Source organism: Poecilia reticulata, chromosome 8, assembly GCF_904066995.2.
Source record: "Poecilia reticulata chromosome 8, P_reticulata-male-v2, whole genome shotgun sequence".
NCBI lineage: Eukaryota > Metazoa > Chordata > Actinopteri > Cyprinodontiformes > Poeciliidae > Poecilia > Poecilia reticulata.
Genome location: NC_088837.1, coordinates 22177348 through 22197350, shown reverse-complemented (window position 1 = coordinate 22197350; position 20003 = coordinate 22177348). Strand labels below are relative to the sequence as shown.

General features: G+C 40.2%; 2 protein-coding genes across 6 annotated transcripts; both read left to right on the top strand.

The window, feature by feature from the left end:
- Positions 1-77: 77 nt before the first annotated feature.
- On the top strand, positions 78-8974 carry slc4a1a (solute carrier family 4 member 1a (Diego blood group)). 2 transcript variants are annotated; one of them, XM_008416287.3, is made up of 21 exons: positions 78-487; positions 1416-1484; positions 1573-1628; positions 2391-2500; positions 2575-2621; positions 3619-3784; positions 3886-4021; positions 4100-4169; positions 4253-4295; positions 4379-4563; positions 4649-4853; positions 5017-5217; positions 5338-5486; positions 5579-5773; positions 5868-6113; positions 6203-6292; positions 6938-7104; positions 7188-7429; positions 7528-7697; positions 7923-8096; positions 8203-8974. In XM_008416287.3, the coding sequence occupies exons 2-21, from the start codon at positions 1458-1460 to the stop codon at positions 8263-8265; spliced, it is 2742 nt and encodes a 913-aa protein (XP_008414509.2). In that variant the 5' UTR covers positions 78-487; positions 1416-1457; the 3' UTR covers positions 8266-8974. The 2 variants fall into 2 exon arrangements, with proteins under 2 accessions (XP_008414509.2, XP_008414508.2); XM_008416286.3 differs by having other exon boundaries at positions 78-507.
- Positions 8975-9656: 682 nt separating this feature from the next.
- Positions 9657-18113, top strand: ubtf (upstream binding transcription factor). Of its 4 annotated transcripts, none has more exons than XM_017306343.2 (21): positions 9657-10161; positions 13020-13078; positions 13186-13358; positions 13448-13531; positions 13628-13783; positions 13910-13974; positions 14318-14444; positions 14529-14639; positions 14729-14862; positions 14940-15081; positions 15172-15213; positions 15304-15414; positions 15499-15654; positions 15753-15899; positions 15986-16096; positions 16359-16447; positions 16529-16718; positions 16802-16849; positions 16940-16993; positions 17070-17171; positions 17248-18113. In XM_017306343.2, the coding sequence occupies exons 2-21, from the start codon at positions 13042-13044 to the stop codon at positions 17377-17379; spliced, it is 2211 nt and encodes a 736-aa protein (XP_017161832.1). In that variant the 5' UTR covers positions 9657-10161; positions 13020-13041; the 3' UTR covers positions 17380-18113. The 4 variants fall into 4 exon arrangements, with proteins under 4 accessions (XP_017161832.1, XP_017161831.1, XP_017161830.1 ...); XM_017306342.2 differs by having other exon boundaries at positions 9657-10405; XM_017306341.2 differs by having other exon boundaries at positions 9657-10828.
- Positions 18114-20003: the final 1890 nt, after the last annotated feature.

Genomic DNA, 20003 nt, shown 5'->3' with positions numbered 1-20003 from the left:
ACTGTTGCTCTGTAATGTACTTAAGTTTAGATGAATGTTTTCATATCACATCACCAGGAACTACCTCCTTCCATCTCTTATCGATATCTTGAGGGAATCCCCAGTTCGTAAACAAGATGACGTAAAGAGATGTTCTCCTAGCCACACTTTGCCCCTTTCCCGACCCCTGGGACACGATGAGGCTCAGAGCCTCTCTGGCCTTAGATTTGGTCCTCGCTGAAAGGGCGGTGCAGGCAAATTAGGGCTGGGATATCCCTGTGTCAAGGTGTCTGGGGCAGATAGAGATGTTTGTGTGTCATACACCCTGCTGAGCCACAGGGGCTGCGGGGTCCTGCACTTTAGAGCCGACGTACTTTCAGGTGGGTGTTCCCGCTCAAGTCAGGCCCCTCAGTGAACTCGTCTTTTCGTCTGTGCCAGGTCAGTTTGTCTCCGGGTTCGACGAGGCCGACAGGGCGCTGATCATCCTGTTTCCAGTGCTGGAGACCAGGTGGGATTACCTGCACTCAGGTAGGGATGTGGCCTCCTCTGGCCAGGGGTTTAGATGTGGGTTTTTTTATAGGATTACTGGTGAAGGAAGCAAATCTTAAGCAAGATGGCTGTCTTGATGTAAAATAGGGACTTTTTACAAACTTCAACAAATGGAGTAATGTCTACTTTGCTTTATTTTTAACGAGAATTTCAACAGTGTGCACTAAATACTGAAATTGAATAAATTTATCATACAAACACCTTAAGATTTGCTGTTTTAAAATATGCAAATAACTTGCTTTTGATGTCATAAATTTAAATTGTTGCAGACATCAAATTACTTTTAAGCAAAAGCGTTTTTGTGTGTGGATTTTAGAAGTGATAAAGCCATTTTCTGTCAATGTTAGCAGGTTCAAAATCTAAACGTGCAACAGAAATTTTTAATTTTGCCAAGAAAAACCTGTCCTTTTTCGGTTTGATGTTAAAATTTAATGTTTCTGTGTTTAATTGTATAATTCTGTGCAAAGTTGCAGAAGCTAAAAGTATTTTTTTTTCCTGTCTTGCAACTAAGGAGAACATATGAGCCTGGTTGACGGGCGTAACCCAAAGATAAGACTCTGTAGTCTCCTATTTAAACTACATCGTACTTCAAATTGTCAACGGCCAGTTTATCTGACCTGTGTGGCATCTTTACAGGCAGACTCTGAATGAAGAATATGGTGGCAGATAGTTTGTTTTCTAATAAAACTGGTGTCATTGGTAATGATATTCAAATATCATTAGAGAAAATTTTAGGTTTTTTATATAATTATTGCAAAACTGTGTAAAGTTGAGTTATCATGTGTCCTTTTCATTATAAGTTGATCAAATCACCTCCAGTTTTAACACAGCTGGTCTTTAGTGAGAATTTGTTGACTCTGAGTCAATTCATTTGTTTTCTGCTTTAGGGAATGCATTAAGTAGCTGAAAGCAGAGGCAATTCAACATCCATGGAGAACAATTTCACTTTTGAGGAGGTTTGTATTTATTTTTACTGATTCAATCAACACTTGAAGTTGTTATCCTGAATTTTTAAAGTAATTAATCACTTTCTAACTTATCCAGGGCAGCGACATGTCATATGAAGACAATGATCCAGCCTTCCCTTCTCCTTTTAAACTGTGAGTGCTTCATCTTCTTTAGGCCTCCTTCTTCAGCACTGTGCCCCAACAGTGAACTTCTGCACACTGTTTCTGATAAGATAGTGGGAACTACCGTTCTAATCCAAGGCCCAGTTTTTAAATTATTCAGTTCAAGCTCTTTGGGTTGTAAGAGTGTATAGTTTATGATGCATTTATGCACCTTTTCATATATATATATTTTTATCGTTGATTTGTTTGAATTTGTTTTGTTGAGTAAAAACATAGATTATCTAAACAAGTGCAATAATAAAAGCATGAAATATGTATATAATTCTTAACTACACTTTGAAATTATTCATTTATAGACTTTGAAATTTATTTAACAGAGAATTTGACAATCTTCTGCTTGCTCTGTTTTTTTTTTGTTTTTTTTTTTACAAATACTACGTAAACAAACATGAATAACTTCCTGTTTCCAGAATGTAAGAAGCCTTTTTATGTTCTGCTCGAAAACATCGCCAGACATTTGAACTTACGTTAGTTGGCCTTCTGGGCCAATCAGAGATAAGAATGGAGCTGAGAACTAAGTCTCTCTGTGCTGCCATCTTGTGGTGATGAAAAGAATTGCACCGATTCTGGAATTTAAAAAATATATATTCTAGGTTTAGAAATTGAATTGAATCATTCTTATAATGAAGGTTTGAACTGCATCTCTGTTAAATGACGACAGCAACATTTTTCAGTTGCTTTGCAACATCTGAGTACAAAGTGAGGGATGTAGCTCATGTTTCTGTACCTCAGAACTTCAGAAGGCCTGAACAACAACTTTGATGTCGAAAGGAAAGATGAAGAAAAAGAGGAAGAGACTGAGCCTCCTCCTGAAGCCATTGTTATTCCCAGTGATTCAGATGGTAAGCTTTTGTTTTCAACAGATTTTACTGAATTTTCCCCCATTTAAACCACTTTGGTGCCTCTTTATTTTTAGCGTTTCTGAACGTGAACACCAATGCCACCACCAGGGGGGATGCTCAGGTAAGTGTACTCTTCTGGAGAAGAAAATGGTATAAAGAGTCTCTCCAAAGTGCACTTACTTCAGCTGAAAATCTGGTTTTTGTGATGTAAAAAAGGTAAACAATTTAAAAGCTTTTTTCACATATTAATAAACCTTTTAGGAAAAAAAGTATATTAGTGACAGTTTTTAATAAATGTGCACACCCTTAAAGTGTTTTTTTAACAAATACTACGTAAACAAACATGAATAACTTCCTGTTTCCAGAATGTAAGAAGCCCTTTTAATTACTTTTCAGCATGTCAAACCTAATTTAACAATATATTTTGCCAAAAACGTTGAGAACATTTAGTTTAATCAGAGTGTAACAAGGTTTTATGAGATTTTAGCAAAGCTTGGATGCTGTAGTTTTGCCAAGGCATTTGGAGAGTACAAGACATTGCTACTTCATTATTCCTGTTGGTCTCTTAGCAGTCTCCTTGACCAGTTTTTATCATGTTTTCTTCAATAATTGTGGAGATCTTTGTATCACTCTTGTGTCACATTTTTCTTTATTGGTTAAGGCCATGTAAACAATACTGAAACTATTTGTAACCTTTTCCTGACTGATACCAGCAATGAGATTTTCCTGATCCTTTGTGGTCTCTTTGCAAACAATGGCTTCAGCTAAAAGATGCAAATATGAAGAAATAAAAGAAAGAACAGCTTGACTCTGTTTCCTTTGAAACCAGACCCAATATATGGTAGACTCAAGGTAAAGAATACTAAAAGATGAAAGATTAATCACATGCCTTTTCACATTTTATTGCATCATTTTATGTATTTCACTCTTCAAGCAAATAGATTTGTTTTGTTTTTCAAATGAATTGTGCAAATTAAACTTCAGCGTTGCATTTGAGATGATTTGTGCCGTTTTTTTAATCACACAAACCTGATATTTTCACTGGAGAAAGCAAACCTTTCACTGCTTTACCACTAATAACGCTGGAAAATGCTTGACCTACTGTTTCCTTACAACAGGCCTACGTGGAGTTAAATGAGCTCCAGGGCAACATCTGGCAGGAAACCAGCCGATGGGTGGGCTATGAGGAAAACCTTGACCCCAACACCAGGCAGTGGGGTCCATCTCATGTCTCCTACCTCACCTTTAAGAGCTTGCTCCATGTTCGAAGAGCATTAAACACAGGTGATTTCAGAGCTGTGACAGAGATAGAAAATAGCATCCAAACACTTCTTGTGACTGGTTGGCTATTTGGAACTCTAGTAACCCCAAGCCTTGGTTCTCAGGAGCCATCATCTTCGACATGAACGCCAGCACCCTGGCCTCTGTGGCTGAGAAAATAGTGGACGAGCTGGTCAGCAAAGGCGAAATACGTCCCACTGATCGAGACTCCCTGCTGAGAGCTCTCCTACTGAGACGCAGGTAGGAATGATTCTGCTTTTCCTGCCATTGCACAAACTCCCAAAGCCATTCTAAGCATGTTTTTGTTTCTCCTTTCAGTCAGAACGAGGGGCCTGTGGTCACTCCGGCTGGAGACATTCAAATGCAAACATTTTCAGTCATAAAGAAGGTAGTTATTTGCCTTTATACAAAATCTATCTTTGTCTGACTTAATAGAATATTTTAACATACTTCATCTACTTAAATTTGCAGAGAGACAGCTCGGACAACATGGAGGCTTCAATTGTCCTCACAGGTATGTTTGTTCAAATGCAGCCTTGTCCCTGTATGATGTGCATGTTTTTGGTCCATATCTGATGTAAAGAGGTTTTCTTGCAGGTGTGCTCGACCTCCTGCAGAAACCAGTGGTGGCTTTTGTCAGGCTGAGTGACACTGTGGTGATGGAGTCTGTCCTCGAGTCTTCGGTCCCCATTCGTTTTGTCTTCATGATGGTCGGCCCCTCCAGCAGTGATCTGAACTACACTCAAATTGGGCGTGCCATGGGTGCTCTGCTGGCTGACTGGGTAGGAAAAAACTACAGTGAAAATCACAGGATCACGCTGTCAAAACCAACTCAGATTAAAATGATCTGTCCCTCCCATCTGATAGGTGTTCAGTCTGGAAGCTCATCTTGCCCAAACTGAGAAGGAGTTGAACACAGCGATTGCTGACTTCATGGACTGCAGCATCGTGATCCCACCCACTGAGATCCAGGACAAGGCAATGTTGGAGTCAATAATTGACTTCCAGAAGAAGATGCTGCGTGAAAGACTCCGTCCCACTGACACCCGCCTTCTGTTTGGAGAAGCTGCAGGTTAGCATCTTTGACCAGAACTACAAGAATATAGACATCTTAACCCTCTTAGATTCAGATGTCAAAATTCAACTAATTTTTAAGAATAGGTAGGCAGAACTGACCAGACTGAGATCTTGTTATCTAACAATGACCACATGAATGTCTTCTTGTTTACGTTTAGATGCGGCTCCTGAAGGGCCAAAGGAGGACCCACTGGCCCGTACAGGCTATCCTTTTGGTGGAATGGTGAAAGACATCAAGCGCCGTTACCGCCACTACCTCAGCGACTACGTAGACGCTCTGAACCCTCAGGTGCTTGCTGCCATCATCTTCATCTACTTTGCTGCCCTGTCACCTGCCATCACCTTCGGAGGGCTTCTAGGTAAGTAGAAAAAGTCCACAGTGGAAAGATATGAATCTCATGTTGTGTTTGATAACCATAGTAGTTGCTGAAAATTGTCTGGCTCTGAAGCTTTTGTTGGTCTCTTTAAATCCACTCTAGCGGACAAAACAGACAAAATGATGGGAGTCTCAGAGCTTATGGTTTCTACCTGCGTTCAGGGCATAATCTTCTGCCTCATTGCTGCCCAACCTGTTCTTGTCATTGGATTTTCTGGACCTCTGCTCCTATTTGAAGAAGCTTTTTTTGTCGTATGTACAAACAGTCAGATGATAAGATTCCTGAAAACGTTTTCAAAGCACTACTGTCCTCATTAAAGTCTTCTTTTCTTTGTCTGCACTAGTTCTGCAAAGCCCAAGGCATCGAATACATTGTGGGCCGTATCTGGGTGGGCATGTGGCTGGTGGTGATCGTGGTTGTAGTTGTGGCCGTGGAAGGCAGCTTCTTGGTCCGATTCATTTCACGCTTCACCCAAGAAATCTTTTCAATCCTCATTTCACTCATCTTCATCTACGAGACCTTCGCCAAGCTCATCAAGGTTAGCACAGTTCATTCGTCCACCCTTTCTCACCAACAATCATTTCGCTTTTTCCATCAACTCTAACTGACTTCTAATCCCTTTTCTTGTTCAGATCTTCAAAACTCATCCTTTGATTCTGAACTATGAACATCTTAATGACACACTGGATAACCCCTTCCATCCAGTCATCAAGGAGCACACGGAGATTCATGCAGATGGCAATGTGACCGTTAAAGAGCTGGAGGTTGAAAGGCCATACCCCAACACTGCTCTGCTGTCTATGTGCCTTATGTTTGGCTGTTTCTTCATTGCATACTTCCTTCGTCAGTTCAAGAATGGTACCTTCCTCCCAGGCCCGGTAAGAAGAAGTTCTGAACAAACTCTAAAAATCACCTCTATAAAGTGATCTGGGTTTGATGGAGGGCTATGTTTTAATTTTCTCTAAAGATTCGTCGCTTGATTGGAGATTTCGGAGTCCCTATTGCCATTTTCTTCATGATCGCAGTGGATATTAGCATTGAGGATGCTTACACGCAGGTATGTTATGTGCAAATGTATATTAAAAAAAACTGAAATCAACTGCATTAAGCATTACTGTTTGATTTTGTCTGTCTCTGTTTGTTTAAAAAACAAGACTTACATGTGAAACAATCTTCATGGCATTTATTTCACTTGTAAAAACCTGGTATTACATTCAGGAAAAAGTCTTGGACTCAAATTGAAGTTTAGTTGTGTACATCACTGGTCTGTACTGGGGAAGAAGAAGCTTGGCAAAAAAGAAAGTGTCTCTATTTACTAGTTAGTTAATTTACCAAACTTTACCCGTGGCCCTGAAGTATTGCTTCAGTTCAATTCCATTTATATATATATATATATATATATATATATATATATATATATATATATATATATATGCCAATTCACAACAAATATTTTTGTATTAGAGAAAGGAATGTCTGATTTTCTTTCCTAGATAAGTTTTCTCAGATTCAATGTTTTTTCTTTCAGAAAATTTCACAAGCTTCATATTTCTACATCCCCTTTTGGTTAGAATAAAGAAGCCTGATTTATCTTCAAGAATGTCTGAATAAACTAATTAATTTTCAAACTTTGCTAAAAATAACCTTATTCTTGCCTTTTTTCTTTTTGCATTTATCAACCAATATTTACCTTATTTTGCAGAAACTGGTTGTGCCAAAAGGTATTGAAGTGACCAACCCCAAATCCAGAGGCTGGATCATCAACCCTATGGGAGAAAAAAAGCCTTTCCCTATTTGGATGATGGGTGCCTCGTGTGTTCCTGCTCTGCTTGTCTTCATCCTCATTTTCATGGAGTCCCAGATTACTACGTGAGTACAGTTGGATATACTATACGTTACAGTTACGAACTGCTTGAACAATGTGAAAGAAGTATCTATTTGTGTGCTCACAGGTTGATTGTGAGCAAACCTGAGAGGAAGATGGTGAAAGGTTCTGGTTTTCATTTTGACCTGCTCCTCCTGGTGACCATGGGTGGCATTTCCTCCATCTTTGGCGTCCCCTGGCTGAGTGCTGCCACTGTGCGGTCTGTCACCCATGCCAATGCTCTGACCGTCATGTCTAAGGGCCCCAAACCGGTGATCGAGAAGGTGATTGAGCAGAGGATCAGTGGTATGATCGTGGCCCTTATGGTTGGTAGGTGCTGCCATCTAGAGTGCTAATGCATTCACAACATGCTTGAAGGGAAGAACTGCTTCCTCCTCTTATAACCAACTCTCTTTCTTACTGTTCAGGAGTTTCGATTTTCATGGAACCGATCCTGCGGATGATTCCAATGACCGCCTTGTTTGGTATCTTCTTGTACATGGGTATCACCTCTCTAAATGGTGTCCAGATGTGGGACAGGGTTCTTCTTCTCATTACACCCAAGAAATACCATCCATCTGACGCCTATGCTACCAGGGTATCACTCCTAGTCATTAATGTGGTTTATCTTACTCTGTGACACATTTTGAGTATGTATTTTGTATCTGCTGCACGTCATTGTTCCCAACTATAACCACTAATAGTGTTTTAATTCAAGTTAAAGCTTTCAGGACTGTTGGTTTTTGTTTTTGTTGATTTATTAAAATCTACAAGGGAGATTTGTCATCTTTAGTAACTTCATCCCGTCTGTTTTTCTTTGCAGGTGAAAACAATGCGGATGCATATCTTCACCGTGATCCAGATTCTGTGCTTGGGCGTCCTTTGGATTGTCAAGCAGAGCCCCTTCTCATTGGCACTGCCTTTCTTCCTCATTCTCACCATCCCACTGCGGATGTTCATGACCGGCCGGATCTTCACTCCGCTGGAGATGAAATGCGTAAGTTCTGGGCTGCATCTCCAAAAACTCCCTCCAAGCCTCATTTATGAGTTATCTTGAAGTTGTTTTATTGGTGTTATTGTTAACGGATGGGTTTGTCTTGCAGCTGGATGCAGATGACGCCAAAGTGAAATTCGATGACGAAGACATGGAAGATGGATTGGCGTAAAAACCAATACGAAGAAAAACCACTCATTAATTGTAATTACAAACTGTTGTCATTTTTATCTTTAAAATATTACTTTTCATATCCAGCATTCAGGCAATTTTTCTGTTGATGAACCAGGCAAAGGCTTACATAGAAAATAGTATTTTAACTGAAGACATTTTTGTTTTAAAAGGAGGCACTTTTCCCTATAAAAACATTTATCCTTCTTTTTCCTTCTAGTACATATTTAACATATGGATTTTTCTATTTGCCTTTGTTCTAACACAGGATTTTCTTGCTCGTGCTAATTTATTTTTCTTAGTTTTGAAATAATCGCAAATAGAAATTTCTGTGACTTTCACTAGTGCCTTTTCCCACAGCCTGGAGTATTTTTTCTCAGTATGTTTTAAGTTGTTTTTATTAAGTTTGCTCCATTTGATTTCTTGTGTGTCATAGTATTTTCTGTTCTTGTTTGAAATGTGTATAAAAAAGATGTGAGTTGCCTATATGAGATTTTAGAGTATAATTACTTTTAAAAAAATCAAAATCAACGAACAATAAAGGGAAGCTAATGAAGAGATGTATTTTTAGTCAATTGCTGGAGCATAGCATCAGGAAAGTATTCTTGTAAATGACCTAAAATACATTGTTCATTAAACGTGTGCTTAAACTGTACATTGCTTTGGATTGTTATTTTAATACAAATAAAATCAGTGTTTAAAATGCTTGACTTCATAAGTGTAACTGGGAAACGGCATAAAACAAATCTATCGATTTATTATCAGTTTTTATCCCTTTAGTAGACAGGAAAGGACTTAAGGATGGATGCTGCTGTCACGGACATCATGCAAATATCAAATCCTCTATAATGAAACTTTAAAAATAGTGACCTCCAAATCCAAAACGCATGAACGTTTCACTGTGTATTCACATTTTATAAAATCAATTGATTAAGCAGCACGTATTTCTAATAATACCATCATTTTTTAAGTATTTATTTTTTACAAAATGTAACAGAAAACGGCAAAAACATTTAGATGAGTTTAGCTAATACTTTAATAATATTCCGTGACCACATATTTTAAATTAATAAAAAAAGGAGAAATACAAACCAGATAATACAATTTTATCTTAGAACGCTGTTCTAAATGTACTAAAAGTTTTGCGAATATTTAAGAAAATCGCACCTCAAAGTGGTGTATTATTATTATTTTTTTTAAAATAATGTGATTCCAACTTTTCCGACAGCAAGTGAACACAGCAAAGTTTAACAAGGCTGAATGCCTGAAAGTCATTTGTTTTCGATGAATCGGGCGGACTGGATTGGACAGCCGGCGGTTCCGCCCACAAACACACAAGGTGGAGTTGAAAAGAAAAAAACACACTGGGCCAAAATGAAGCTGTCAAACAGCCGCTTACAATCCAGTAAAAGAGGTTTGGAGCTGGTGGAAACCGCTTGAGCACAGGAAAAGAGAAATAAATGCTGACAAACAACAAATTGCATTTGATTTTTATTTGATTTTAAATAAGCAACATTAAATACGAGAACCAGAGCTGCAACTTTGGCTTTCCTGAGACCCGGAGTTGCCTGCTAAAACCCCCGCGGTGCAAAATTTCGCCTCGGAGATGTAACAGGGTCGGCCTCGGGGAGCAAAAGTAATCGTGCTCGGTTTTATTAAAAAAAAATCAACGGTGCGCCACCGCAAAAAAAAATGGTGTTGAGTCGGCGCAGCGAAATGGTTGGATGGAGAGGGGAGAGCTGCTGCGCGTTGAGTGGAGGGAGACTGCGAGTGAGATGGAGGCGGGGGGAAGGACCGTCTCTGCGGGGACTGGAGCCCAGCATCGACGGCGCAGTGCTGGCTATAGTTCAACCCTCCCCTTCTTCCTCCACAGCGACACTGGCTCACAACGAAACAGGTAAGGCACCACAAAACCCGGTCGGTTTCACAGCTATACCACCGAGAAGCTCGTAAAAAACGATGAAAAGTTTACAGTGAAGCATTTAGTTGTGGGGTTGGTGGTCATTTAAAGACCCCTCGCACGGCAGTTTCTTTGTAGCACCGAAACAGACCGACCGTTGTGGAAGGGTACAGACGAGGTCGGCCATACCCGAATTACTTATCCCGAACAGTGGGGAAGAACCGCGTTGTAAGACCCGAAGGTATGTTTCATTTTTACTAAAAAAAAAACAAAAAAAAACCGACGACTGCTTTAGGCAAAAATACTTTCATCGAAACTGAGACATTTGTGATGTAACGGTGGGGTTTGCGTGGGGAATGAGCGGTGGTTTCCGCGCCGAGACCTCCATGCGGCTGTTGGCGGAACAGCTAGCCGCCACTCTCGGCCAGCCATCAGGGATCTCGGTTTAATATCTCACCGTACTGAGACTCGCCCTCCCTCTCCCCCTCACTCTCTCTCACCGACCGTAGCCCAGAACCACCAGCGACGACCGAGCTCGAAGAACCCGCCTTCTCGTCCTTGCTTATGCGCTTTTCGGGTGTAGGGGAAGGGAGGCTGCAACGCCCCGGCTTTAGCTCTAAGCTCCGTTGTCAGTGTTTGCAGTGCGCCATTGGACCTTGTCACGGTAGGTTTCCTCACAGAGCAGAGCGGGGCTGAAGCATGGCGGACCTGGAGCTGTTTTTGCCGCGCCAGAGAAGCTGCTCATACTCTGATTTTAGCGTCCTTTCTGAGATGTAACCGAGCATTTAGGATCCGCGTTTTCTCGGCAGTTACGTTTTGATTAGTTTACTGATGATACAACTAAAATTAACAAACAAAATTAGCTTAACGTGGTGTGTTTCCGTTTAATAATTTGATTTTTTTTTTTGCATTTCTTTCTGCGGCTCCGCAGGTCATTTCAACTGAAAAAGGTTAGCCAATCTTGGTCTTGTTTGCCTTTAATTCTCCGAGATATCACTGAAATAAAATTTATAATTTTGTAAATGCCAGCTAATGTAATCTAGATCATTCACGGAGAACTGAAAAATCTAAATGATCTAACAATGACTTTACAACTGAATGTACATTTATTTTTCCACATGGTAAGCTGGTTGTGTAGTTAGTACCGTTGCAGTTCATTTTTAAGACATCCATATGTTGTATTTTTGGTTGAAATCGGCGAAACTCGATGGCAGGTTTTATATAATTCAATTTCTGGATTAGCATTCATGTTAATATAAGTGGTTTTAATCAAGCTAGGTCACGCGTTTGAGCTGAGGCCATCAAGGACAAGATGAACAACGAGGATCCGCCATCATGGAAGCACAGCTCGGCTACGCCTCGCTGAAGAATGCTCTCGGTTTTGCTCCACAGATCCGCCATGTTACGTTTAAAACACGACGAAAGTGTTCTCAAAATACGTAAAAGCGCTCATTTTTGCCTCAAACGAATATTACTTCGACCTCCCTGTATGTTTTTGGAGGTTTACAGAGGAAAAAACCGATTAAAAGGTTCGCATGACGGAGCTAGAGCCGCATCCAACGGTGAGGAGGCGCCTCTTCCGAGTGGCGCATTTGGCTGCAGTGCTTCCAAGCCACCATTCCTGCCTCTCGGAGACCGAAAGCAGATCCCCCAGTCCGTGGTCAGCTGGTCGCCTACAGCTGCCTGTCTGTCCACGTCTATTCGCTTCCTCCTTCCGTAGATCCTCCCCAAAAACTCCGCTCCGACAGAAAAATCCTCCATTACCGAGCAGACCGAGGGAGAAAATGGTCGCTGCTGTGTGTCCACGATACTTTTGTTGTGGAATAAGGACAGAGCTAATTCGCCAAATTCCGGTTAGGGAAAAAAATAGATCGTCTGAGACTCCTGTTGTCGTAGCTAGTTGTGCTAGTTTGAAGCCCTCCGCAGTGTTATTTGAGATTTGAAGCCGTCACAAGCAATAGCCTATGTCTCACCATGCAGCGTAAACGTTTTAGGGGCGGTGTAATGAACATAAAACATAATGCAGAGGCAGATTTACATTCACAAAGAAATTTATTTATTTTTAATCCGCGAATTGATAACTTGCAATCTACTTTTTAAACAATGACTAGAAAAAAAAAACTTATTGACCACTTTTTTTTTTTAAATGGACTCGGAAATTTTTTTTTCAATTTGTTCCTTTTTAAGATGACACGGAGACAATACATGAATGAATAAAAACAGTTTATTTTTTTATTTAATAGTTTATTCTTGTATAAAATCTCATTAGTTGGTTGAAAACCCTTTTGTATTACAAATATTTCTGCAATTTCAAGCAAATTGGGTATTCTTTACGTCCTTAAATGAAGGTTTGATGTAAATTAATTATCTTGCACTAACTGCCTGGACCTTTATTTAAACATTTACCAGGTCTGAGTAAGTTTGGAAAAATATTTTGATTCCTCTCTATTGAGTTCAAAATCTTTCAGTCCACCCATTGATGACGCATTTACATCATATCCTTCTGATTGTAGTTTAGTAAAAGAAAGAAAAAAATCAGGTTTGGTATTTAAAATGGACATAAATTGCAGTAAATTCATTATAAAATAAGCTTTTAAAACAGGCTACACATAAGATGGGAACTCTGGAAATGTATGGAAAAATATGAAAACAGCATGGTAAATCTTCTATTCTCATTGTTACTCAAGTGATCAATTGCCGTATTTAGAGTACTTTTGATTTTATACATGAGTTTAAAGCTAAGATACATTAAATATTTATAGTTGAGCATTAAAAGTGAACTAAATACACCCCAGAAATAAATATTCACTGGAACCATGAGGTTAGTTTGACAAAAATGTTGTCTTTATTTGCAGATTCGAGACTGTATAACCACAAATGAATGGAGACATGGAGGTGGTGGCCCAGGACCAAGGTATGATTCTCCAACAGCTCTGTTGATTTCAAACCTTTTCATACCATTTTCCTGCCCATCCATATATTTAATAACATTTCTGCTCTTCTTTTGTAATGTGTTCACAGTGTGGGCTCAGGATGACCTCCTAAAATTGCTGGACTCCATGAAAGTGGCTCTGCCTCAGAAGGACCTGACAAAATACAAAACCTCCGAGTCCCACCTGGACTGGCAGAAGGTGGCCTTCAACTCCTACACAGCAGAGATGTGCAAGCAGAAATGGCAGGAAGTCTCAAAAGAGGTGAGCCACGTTAACTGACTTCACTCTCAGACTAAATGTTCGGAGGAGACCGCATTTAGAGCCAACCCATGTGTTTTCATTTCATAAAGATCCGGAAATTCAGAACTCTAACAGAGCTGATATTTGATGCCCAGGACTACATCAAGAACCCTTACAAAGGCAAGAAATTAAAGGTGAGTTGCACTCTGTACTTCTAACACCAAAGCTACGAAGCTATGCAAGTGAAGCTCAAAATTCAGACTTTGCTTTTTTATCTCATCTTTACACAGAAACACCCAGATTTCCCTAAGAAGCCTTTGACTCCGTATTTCCGTTTCTTCATGGAAAAGAGGGCCAAGTATGCAAAGTTGCATCCTGAAATGAGCAACTTGGACCTCACTAAGATCCTCTCCAAGAAGTACAGGGAGCTCCCTGACAAAAAGAAGGTCAGTAAAGTGTTTTTTAATTTTTTTATTATTATTTTTATTTTTTGTCTAAGTTAAAGTTTAATTTGTACATTTAAACCTGTGGATTCACTTTAACCAAAACTTGTTTCCTTTTTGCTTCAACAGAAAAAGTATGTAGATGACTTCTTGCGTGATAAGGAAACATTTGTGCAAAGCATGATGAAATTCAGGTAAGAATTATTAATGCAGGTTTTTTTTAAAAGAATTTATTAGCTGGTTCACGATATCCCACTTTCTTGGTAAGCCTATAGATTTTTTTTTTTGCAAATTAAGTAATATATTAGTGTTTTTTTTACTTGCATTTCTCCAGATTTATGAGCAATAAGACCAATAATGCACAACCAAGAATGAATATAAAATATGCAAGCCTTTAACATTTATTAAATCTTTTATGTAAAACAAAATTGCAATAGTTTTTGCAATTTTATTTCTAACATATTTAATATGAGGCTTTGTCGTGTGTAGTTTTGTACCTTTAGCTACTAAATGCTTAATTTGATAATGTGCAAACAGGGAAGAACATCCAGACCTCATGGAGAGCATGACCAAGAAAGGCTCAAATGTCCCAGAAAAGCCCAAGACGCCCCAGCAGCTGTGGTACAACCATGAAAAAAAGGCGTTCCTCAAGTCGCACCCTGATGTAAGCCAGAGAGTCTGACCCTCCCACAATCCAGTTTGATTATTGGAAATGTGCTTTCTGAAAGATGTTGTGTCTCACAACCAGGCGACCACCAAAGATATCAAGGACAGCCTTGGTAAGCAGTGGACGCAGCTGTCTGACAAAAAGAGGCTCAAATGGATCAGCAAGTCCCTGGAGCAGCAGAAGCTGTATGAGGTGCGAGGATTTGGTTAACTCCAGCATGGAGGGTCTGCACGGTAGTTTGGGTTGGTTTTTATAAGTGGTTTTACGTTTTGTTTTTCTAGGGAACGATGCGGGAATACATCCAGCAGCACCCGGAGCTGAACATGAGCCAGGGAGACATCGTGAAGTCCACCCTGACCAAGGCGGAGCGGCACCTCAAAGACAAGTCCGACGGCCGGCCCGACAAGCCGCCTCCGTAAGCTCCACCCGTACGAAGCTCTCCGTCCAGCTGCTGTGACGGATTTACTCAGAAATCACGTGTGAATGTTTTAGAAACGGCTACTCCATGTTCTGCGCCGAGCTGATGTCCAGCATGAAGGACGTCCCGAGCACAGAGCGCATGGTGATGTGCAGCCAGCGGTGGAAGCTCCTGAAGCAGAACGAAAAGGACGCGTACCAGAAACGCTGCGAACAGGTCAGTCCGACAGCAAATCCCGAAGAATCCTCGTCCGGATCTCCTCCCGGGTTTTTATTTGATTCCTTTTGCTTTTTTTTTTTCATCCAGAGGAAGAAGGAGTATGAAATAGAGATGAACAGATTCCTCAGTGTGAGTTCCCAGTGTGATTTGGTTCTGTTATTTTCTCTGTAAGCATTTAGTTTTTATCTGAAAGCTAAGTGTTTGTTTTTATTGTTTCAGACCTTGTCAGAGCAGGAGCAGCAGCGGGTTCTGGGTGAGGATAAGATCGGTCTCAAAAAGAACAGTGCAGCCAGCAGCCCTGCCTCTAAAAAGAAAAATGCTAAAACGAAGGTAAAGCTGGCATTCTTTCTTTTGTTTCTCTTTTTTCTTTTGTTTCTTTTCTCTTTTTTTAACTCATTTGCATTGTTTTTGTAGGCAAGTACAGAGAAACCCAAGAGGCCCATCTCTGCCATGTTCATATTCTCTGAGGAGAAGCGAGCCAAGCTGCAGCAGGAGCGACCCGACATTCCTGACAGCGAGCTCACCAGACTCCTGGCCCGCATGTGGAACGAGCTGCCTGATAAGAAGAAGGTAGCCTGTCTTCTACATACAATTATTAAAATAAACATCCCAACAAGTCGTCGTAATAAAATTTTCTCCTGTGACTTTTTCCTCTCTTTGTGATTCAGGAGAAGTATAAACGCGTGGAGGCGCTTCTGAAAGCCGAGTCTGAGAAGAAGGAGAGGGAGGACAGAAGTCGCCTGCCGGATCCGCCCAAAACGGCTCAGGAAATCTGGCAGCAGAGTGTCATAGGGGACTACGTTGCCAGATTTAAGGTCCGATTGACTTCAGAGACACAACCTTCTGGTTTCTCTGTTATTGTTTCCACCAGTGAAATTTAAACGAGCCCTTTTCTTTGCAGAATGATCGACCAAAGGCACACAAAGCCATGGAAACGGTTTGGAGCACCATGGAGAAAAAGGAGAAGATCATGTGGATCAAAAAAGCGGCAGAAGACCAGAAAAGATATGAAGTAAGATGTCATTTTGTTTCCAACACAAAGTAAATGTATTGTATTTGGTAGGAAACACAAAAGGGTGCATAATTATGAAGTGCTGGGCCGATGCAGCGAAGCATTTCAGAGTTGATGACAAGATAGAAAGTCTAAATTTTTAAAACAAATATTCAAATTACACTCATTTATCATATAAAATACATTGAAATTTGTGAACTTTCATTGAAAACGTCTGCAAGTGGATGAGTAGGAACTAAACTGACTCATCTGTGTTTAACAGAGAGATCTGTGCGAGATGCGATCTCCTGCCAACGCTGTCACATCTTTGAAGAAGATGAAGTTCGAAGGAGAACCCAAAAAACCGCCATCGTAAGTTTGCAACGTGACACTTTTTTTTTCCCAAATGGCTATGAAAGGATGTAAAACGTTTATAAAATCTCACCCTGTTAGAAACGGATACCAGAAGTTCTCCCAGGAGATGCTGTCCAACGGCGAGCTGAATCACCTCCCGATGAAGGAGCGAATGGCCGAGATCGGCAGCCGGTGGCAGAGGCTGCCGCTGAAGGACAAGGACCGCTACAAGAAGATCGCCGAGGAGAAGCAGAAGCAGTACAAAGTCCTCCTGGAACAGTGGCTGGCTGTAAGAGCTGCTTAAAATAAACACAAGAGGTTTTAAATTAGCTTTACAGATTTTAACTTTACCTACATCTCATCTGCCAACAGAGCTTGTCTTCACAAGTGCGAAACACTTACAGAGAATACAATTCCCAAGTGAGTCTTTACGTCTCGCGTCAGTAGTTTGCTGTAAAAGTGTTTTCTTTCATTTTGAACAGCTGAGATCTTCCATTTTTTGATTCACAGAAAAGAAGAACTCCAGCAAAACCAGGAGGCGCCAAAGCAAAGATTAAGAAATCTGTGAGTCTCTGAGTTCATCCGTTCGCCTGAAGTCATGAAGCTCGTTTTCCCAGCCTAAAAATGTGCTTTCCGACAGGACACGGAGGAAGAGGAGGACGACGACGATGATGATGAGCAGGAGAAGGCTTCGTCTGAAGCAGACTCCTCCAGTGAGGAGGATGACGAAGATGACGATGATGTGAGCGAAATCTAATCGCTTAAAAGTATCGAGTAAAAAAAACAATCCATGAATGCAAATTTTTTTCTGTTTAAAGAACGACGAAGATGATGATGATGACGACGAGGACGACGATGATGAGGTGGACGACAAAGAAAACAAATCAGACGATGACGACAGCAGCAGCGACTCTAACTCTGCCGAGTCGTCGGAGTCGGATTCGGACTGAAACATGGCCGCCGCCCAGAGACGAACTAAAGCAGCGCTGAGCTGAGCCAAGAGTCCAGGGAGCTCTGCCACTGTGCCAACCCTGCTCTCCTCCCACTAGGGGGAGCTCTCCTTCCCCTCCGCATCGCTTCATCTATCCTACACCCGGTTTACGTTGCTGCTCCAGAAGGAAGCCCGGCCCTGAAGTCAGTCCGATTCCCTCCCGGGTGTGACGGTCACAGCTGACGTTGTACCAAAAACAGCATCCCACTGGTTTGGTGATGTCATGAACATTTCTTCTCTGAGTTTGGTTATTTTATTTGCAGGCTCTATAGTAAAAGTTAGAGTTAAATGTATCAGGTAATCAGTTTCCCTCCATTATTTTATTTTTTTTTCCTGACGAGGTTGTGAACAGAACAGGCTTCAGAGCCAAAGAACACAGTTTGGTGGATCACTTCATGAAGAGGGGGGCAGGGAGCATGTGCAGGGCACTGAATAATTGCACTCTTAAGAATGTTTCCTTTAATTTTTACTTCTTTTTTTCTTCCATGTTTTCATTTGATGTAGATTTTGTGATTTGGTTCTTACAACGGTGGTATTTTGTTTAGAAGTCAAGCCATTAAGAATGTTTTTCTGTCACTGGAAGTTGTTTCCGGATGTCTTCTTTGTAGATTTAGCATGTTTTCCGTCAGACTGGATGGGCTCCAACTCATTCATACCGCTGGCAGATTTACAAATTAAAGGCATTTTCATTCAGCCGAGAAGTTTGGCTTTGACTGGAACTGATGCAGGCATCTCTCGTTATGTGATGAGGTCAAAGTTTTGTCACATTTGGGTGAGCGGGGGGATAAAAATCTTTGTTTTTATTTCCGTTTTAGCAAGACATGGCATGTTTAAAATCACTTATATCCCTTTTTTTAATAACCAGTGGACAAATCTGATTTGGCATTACAGAAAACAAACCCCTCCAACAATTACTGACTGACTTTGTGCATTAAATCTAAATCTGACAAGGGTATGAATAATTTATTTGGCATAACCTTTACTCTACTTTAGTGAAAATACAATAATTGCTGTAATATTTGGTAAACTCATTTAGATCAAGCCACAAAACAGGAAATTACCGCTGCTACAATCAGTTTTACAATATAATCTAACATGATCCATAAAAAGGTAAAACGTCTGAAAATATTTAGTAATTTCTTTATTTTCAATGTCTTTCTTACACAGTTTGTACCATTTTCTGTGTTGGAATTTACAGACATGTTGAAGGTTTAAAATGCATTTATTTCCAGGTGTAAATATTTGGGAACATCACAGCATCCAGGTTTGTCTCCAAAGCGCCGCGTCTCATAGGATTCATTTATCAGTCTTAAAACAATTCTTGTCGTTTCAGCAGTTTGTCTGGACCTCAAAGGAGCCATTTTTTCAGTTGTCTACATTTAATTTTTAGTATTTTTTTTAAAAACGATATACCTTTGGATTTTTTTTAATGATTTCGCTTATAAACTTCCAGGTTTTTGTGAGCATTAATCAATCGTCTGCTGAGGACCTGAATGGTTTGATTTCTTTTTTTAAAATCGAGTTTTGTTTATTTCAGTGGCTGTCATGACTTTGGGTTTTGTCTAATGCCCCCCTCCTAAAAAGTGTGCATTTATGTAAATCTGTCCGTCTTGAGTTTGTGTGCACGCATTCACATCACTGTGTATATACGACGACGTGTGCGTGCGTATTTCTCTTTTTTTGCTTTAATGTTTGCTGTTGTTGCTGTTTTCTTGCAAACCGAGATGTGACTGCAGCGTGCATCTTCGTGCCTGTGTGGGGGCATCATACCAACACCATGAATGTACATATTGTTCAGTTTTTGGATCCCAACCTTCCCTAATTTGTGTCATTTCCCTAATAATGGACAAAACTTCCATCATTTTTATTCTGATTGATTACTCTCTTATTGATCTGTATGTGATGGAATATTTTGACTGTATCACAGACTGAAACAAAAACCAGCGTGGGCTATTTAAGTAACTTCAGGAGGGGAACAAAGTGACTGATACAAAGGGAGTTGCTGGGTGGAGCTGAGTTACCTGAAAATTTGGGGTTAAAAAATGTAATTTTTCTGTAAATACTGTTTTTTTTTTTTTTTCTTTTTGTATTGAGTGGATTTTGTTTTGTTAGTACGTTAATTTCGCAAACCCTCTTCTGTGACTTCCAGGGCGAGTGAGTCTTCCACTCACGGGAGGAAAGTTTTTAGTTTAAGGTCACCTGTTTTACTTGTTTCTTCTCTTCCCCTATGTTGGTTTCTAGAGATATGTATGACGGCAAAGCTTTACAAGTTTGTACTGCTGATCATTTGACAGGATTTGATGTTTTATATAGCGGAGGATGTTCTTATGTCCTTGTAGTTTAAGTATTTGGGCAAATAAAAAAAAGATTATCCTTAAAAGTTAGTCTGTTGTCTTTAAGAGTAAATGGGCAGGTGCATACGCTACTTTAGAGAGAACGTCTTGTCCTTTCTCTTTTTTTATTCATAAGTCTAATCCTTCTGAGTTTCTACAGAGAAAACATTTCTTTACTAGTTTTAAAATACTTCCTATGTCCTGAAACCATGGTTATAATTTTAGCTTTAGCTTGTAATTGAGGTGGTCA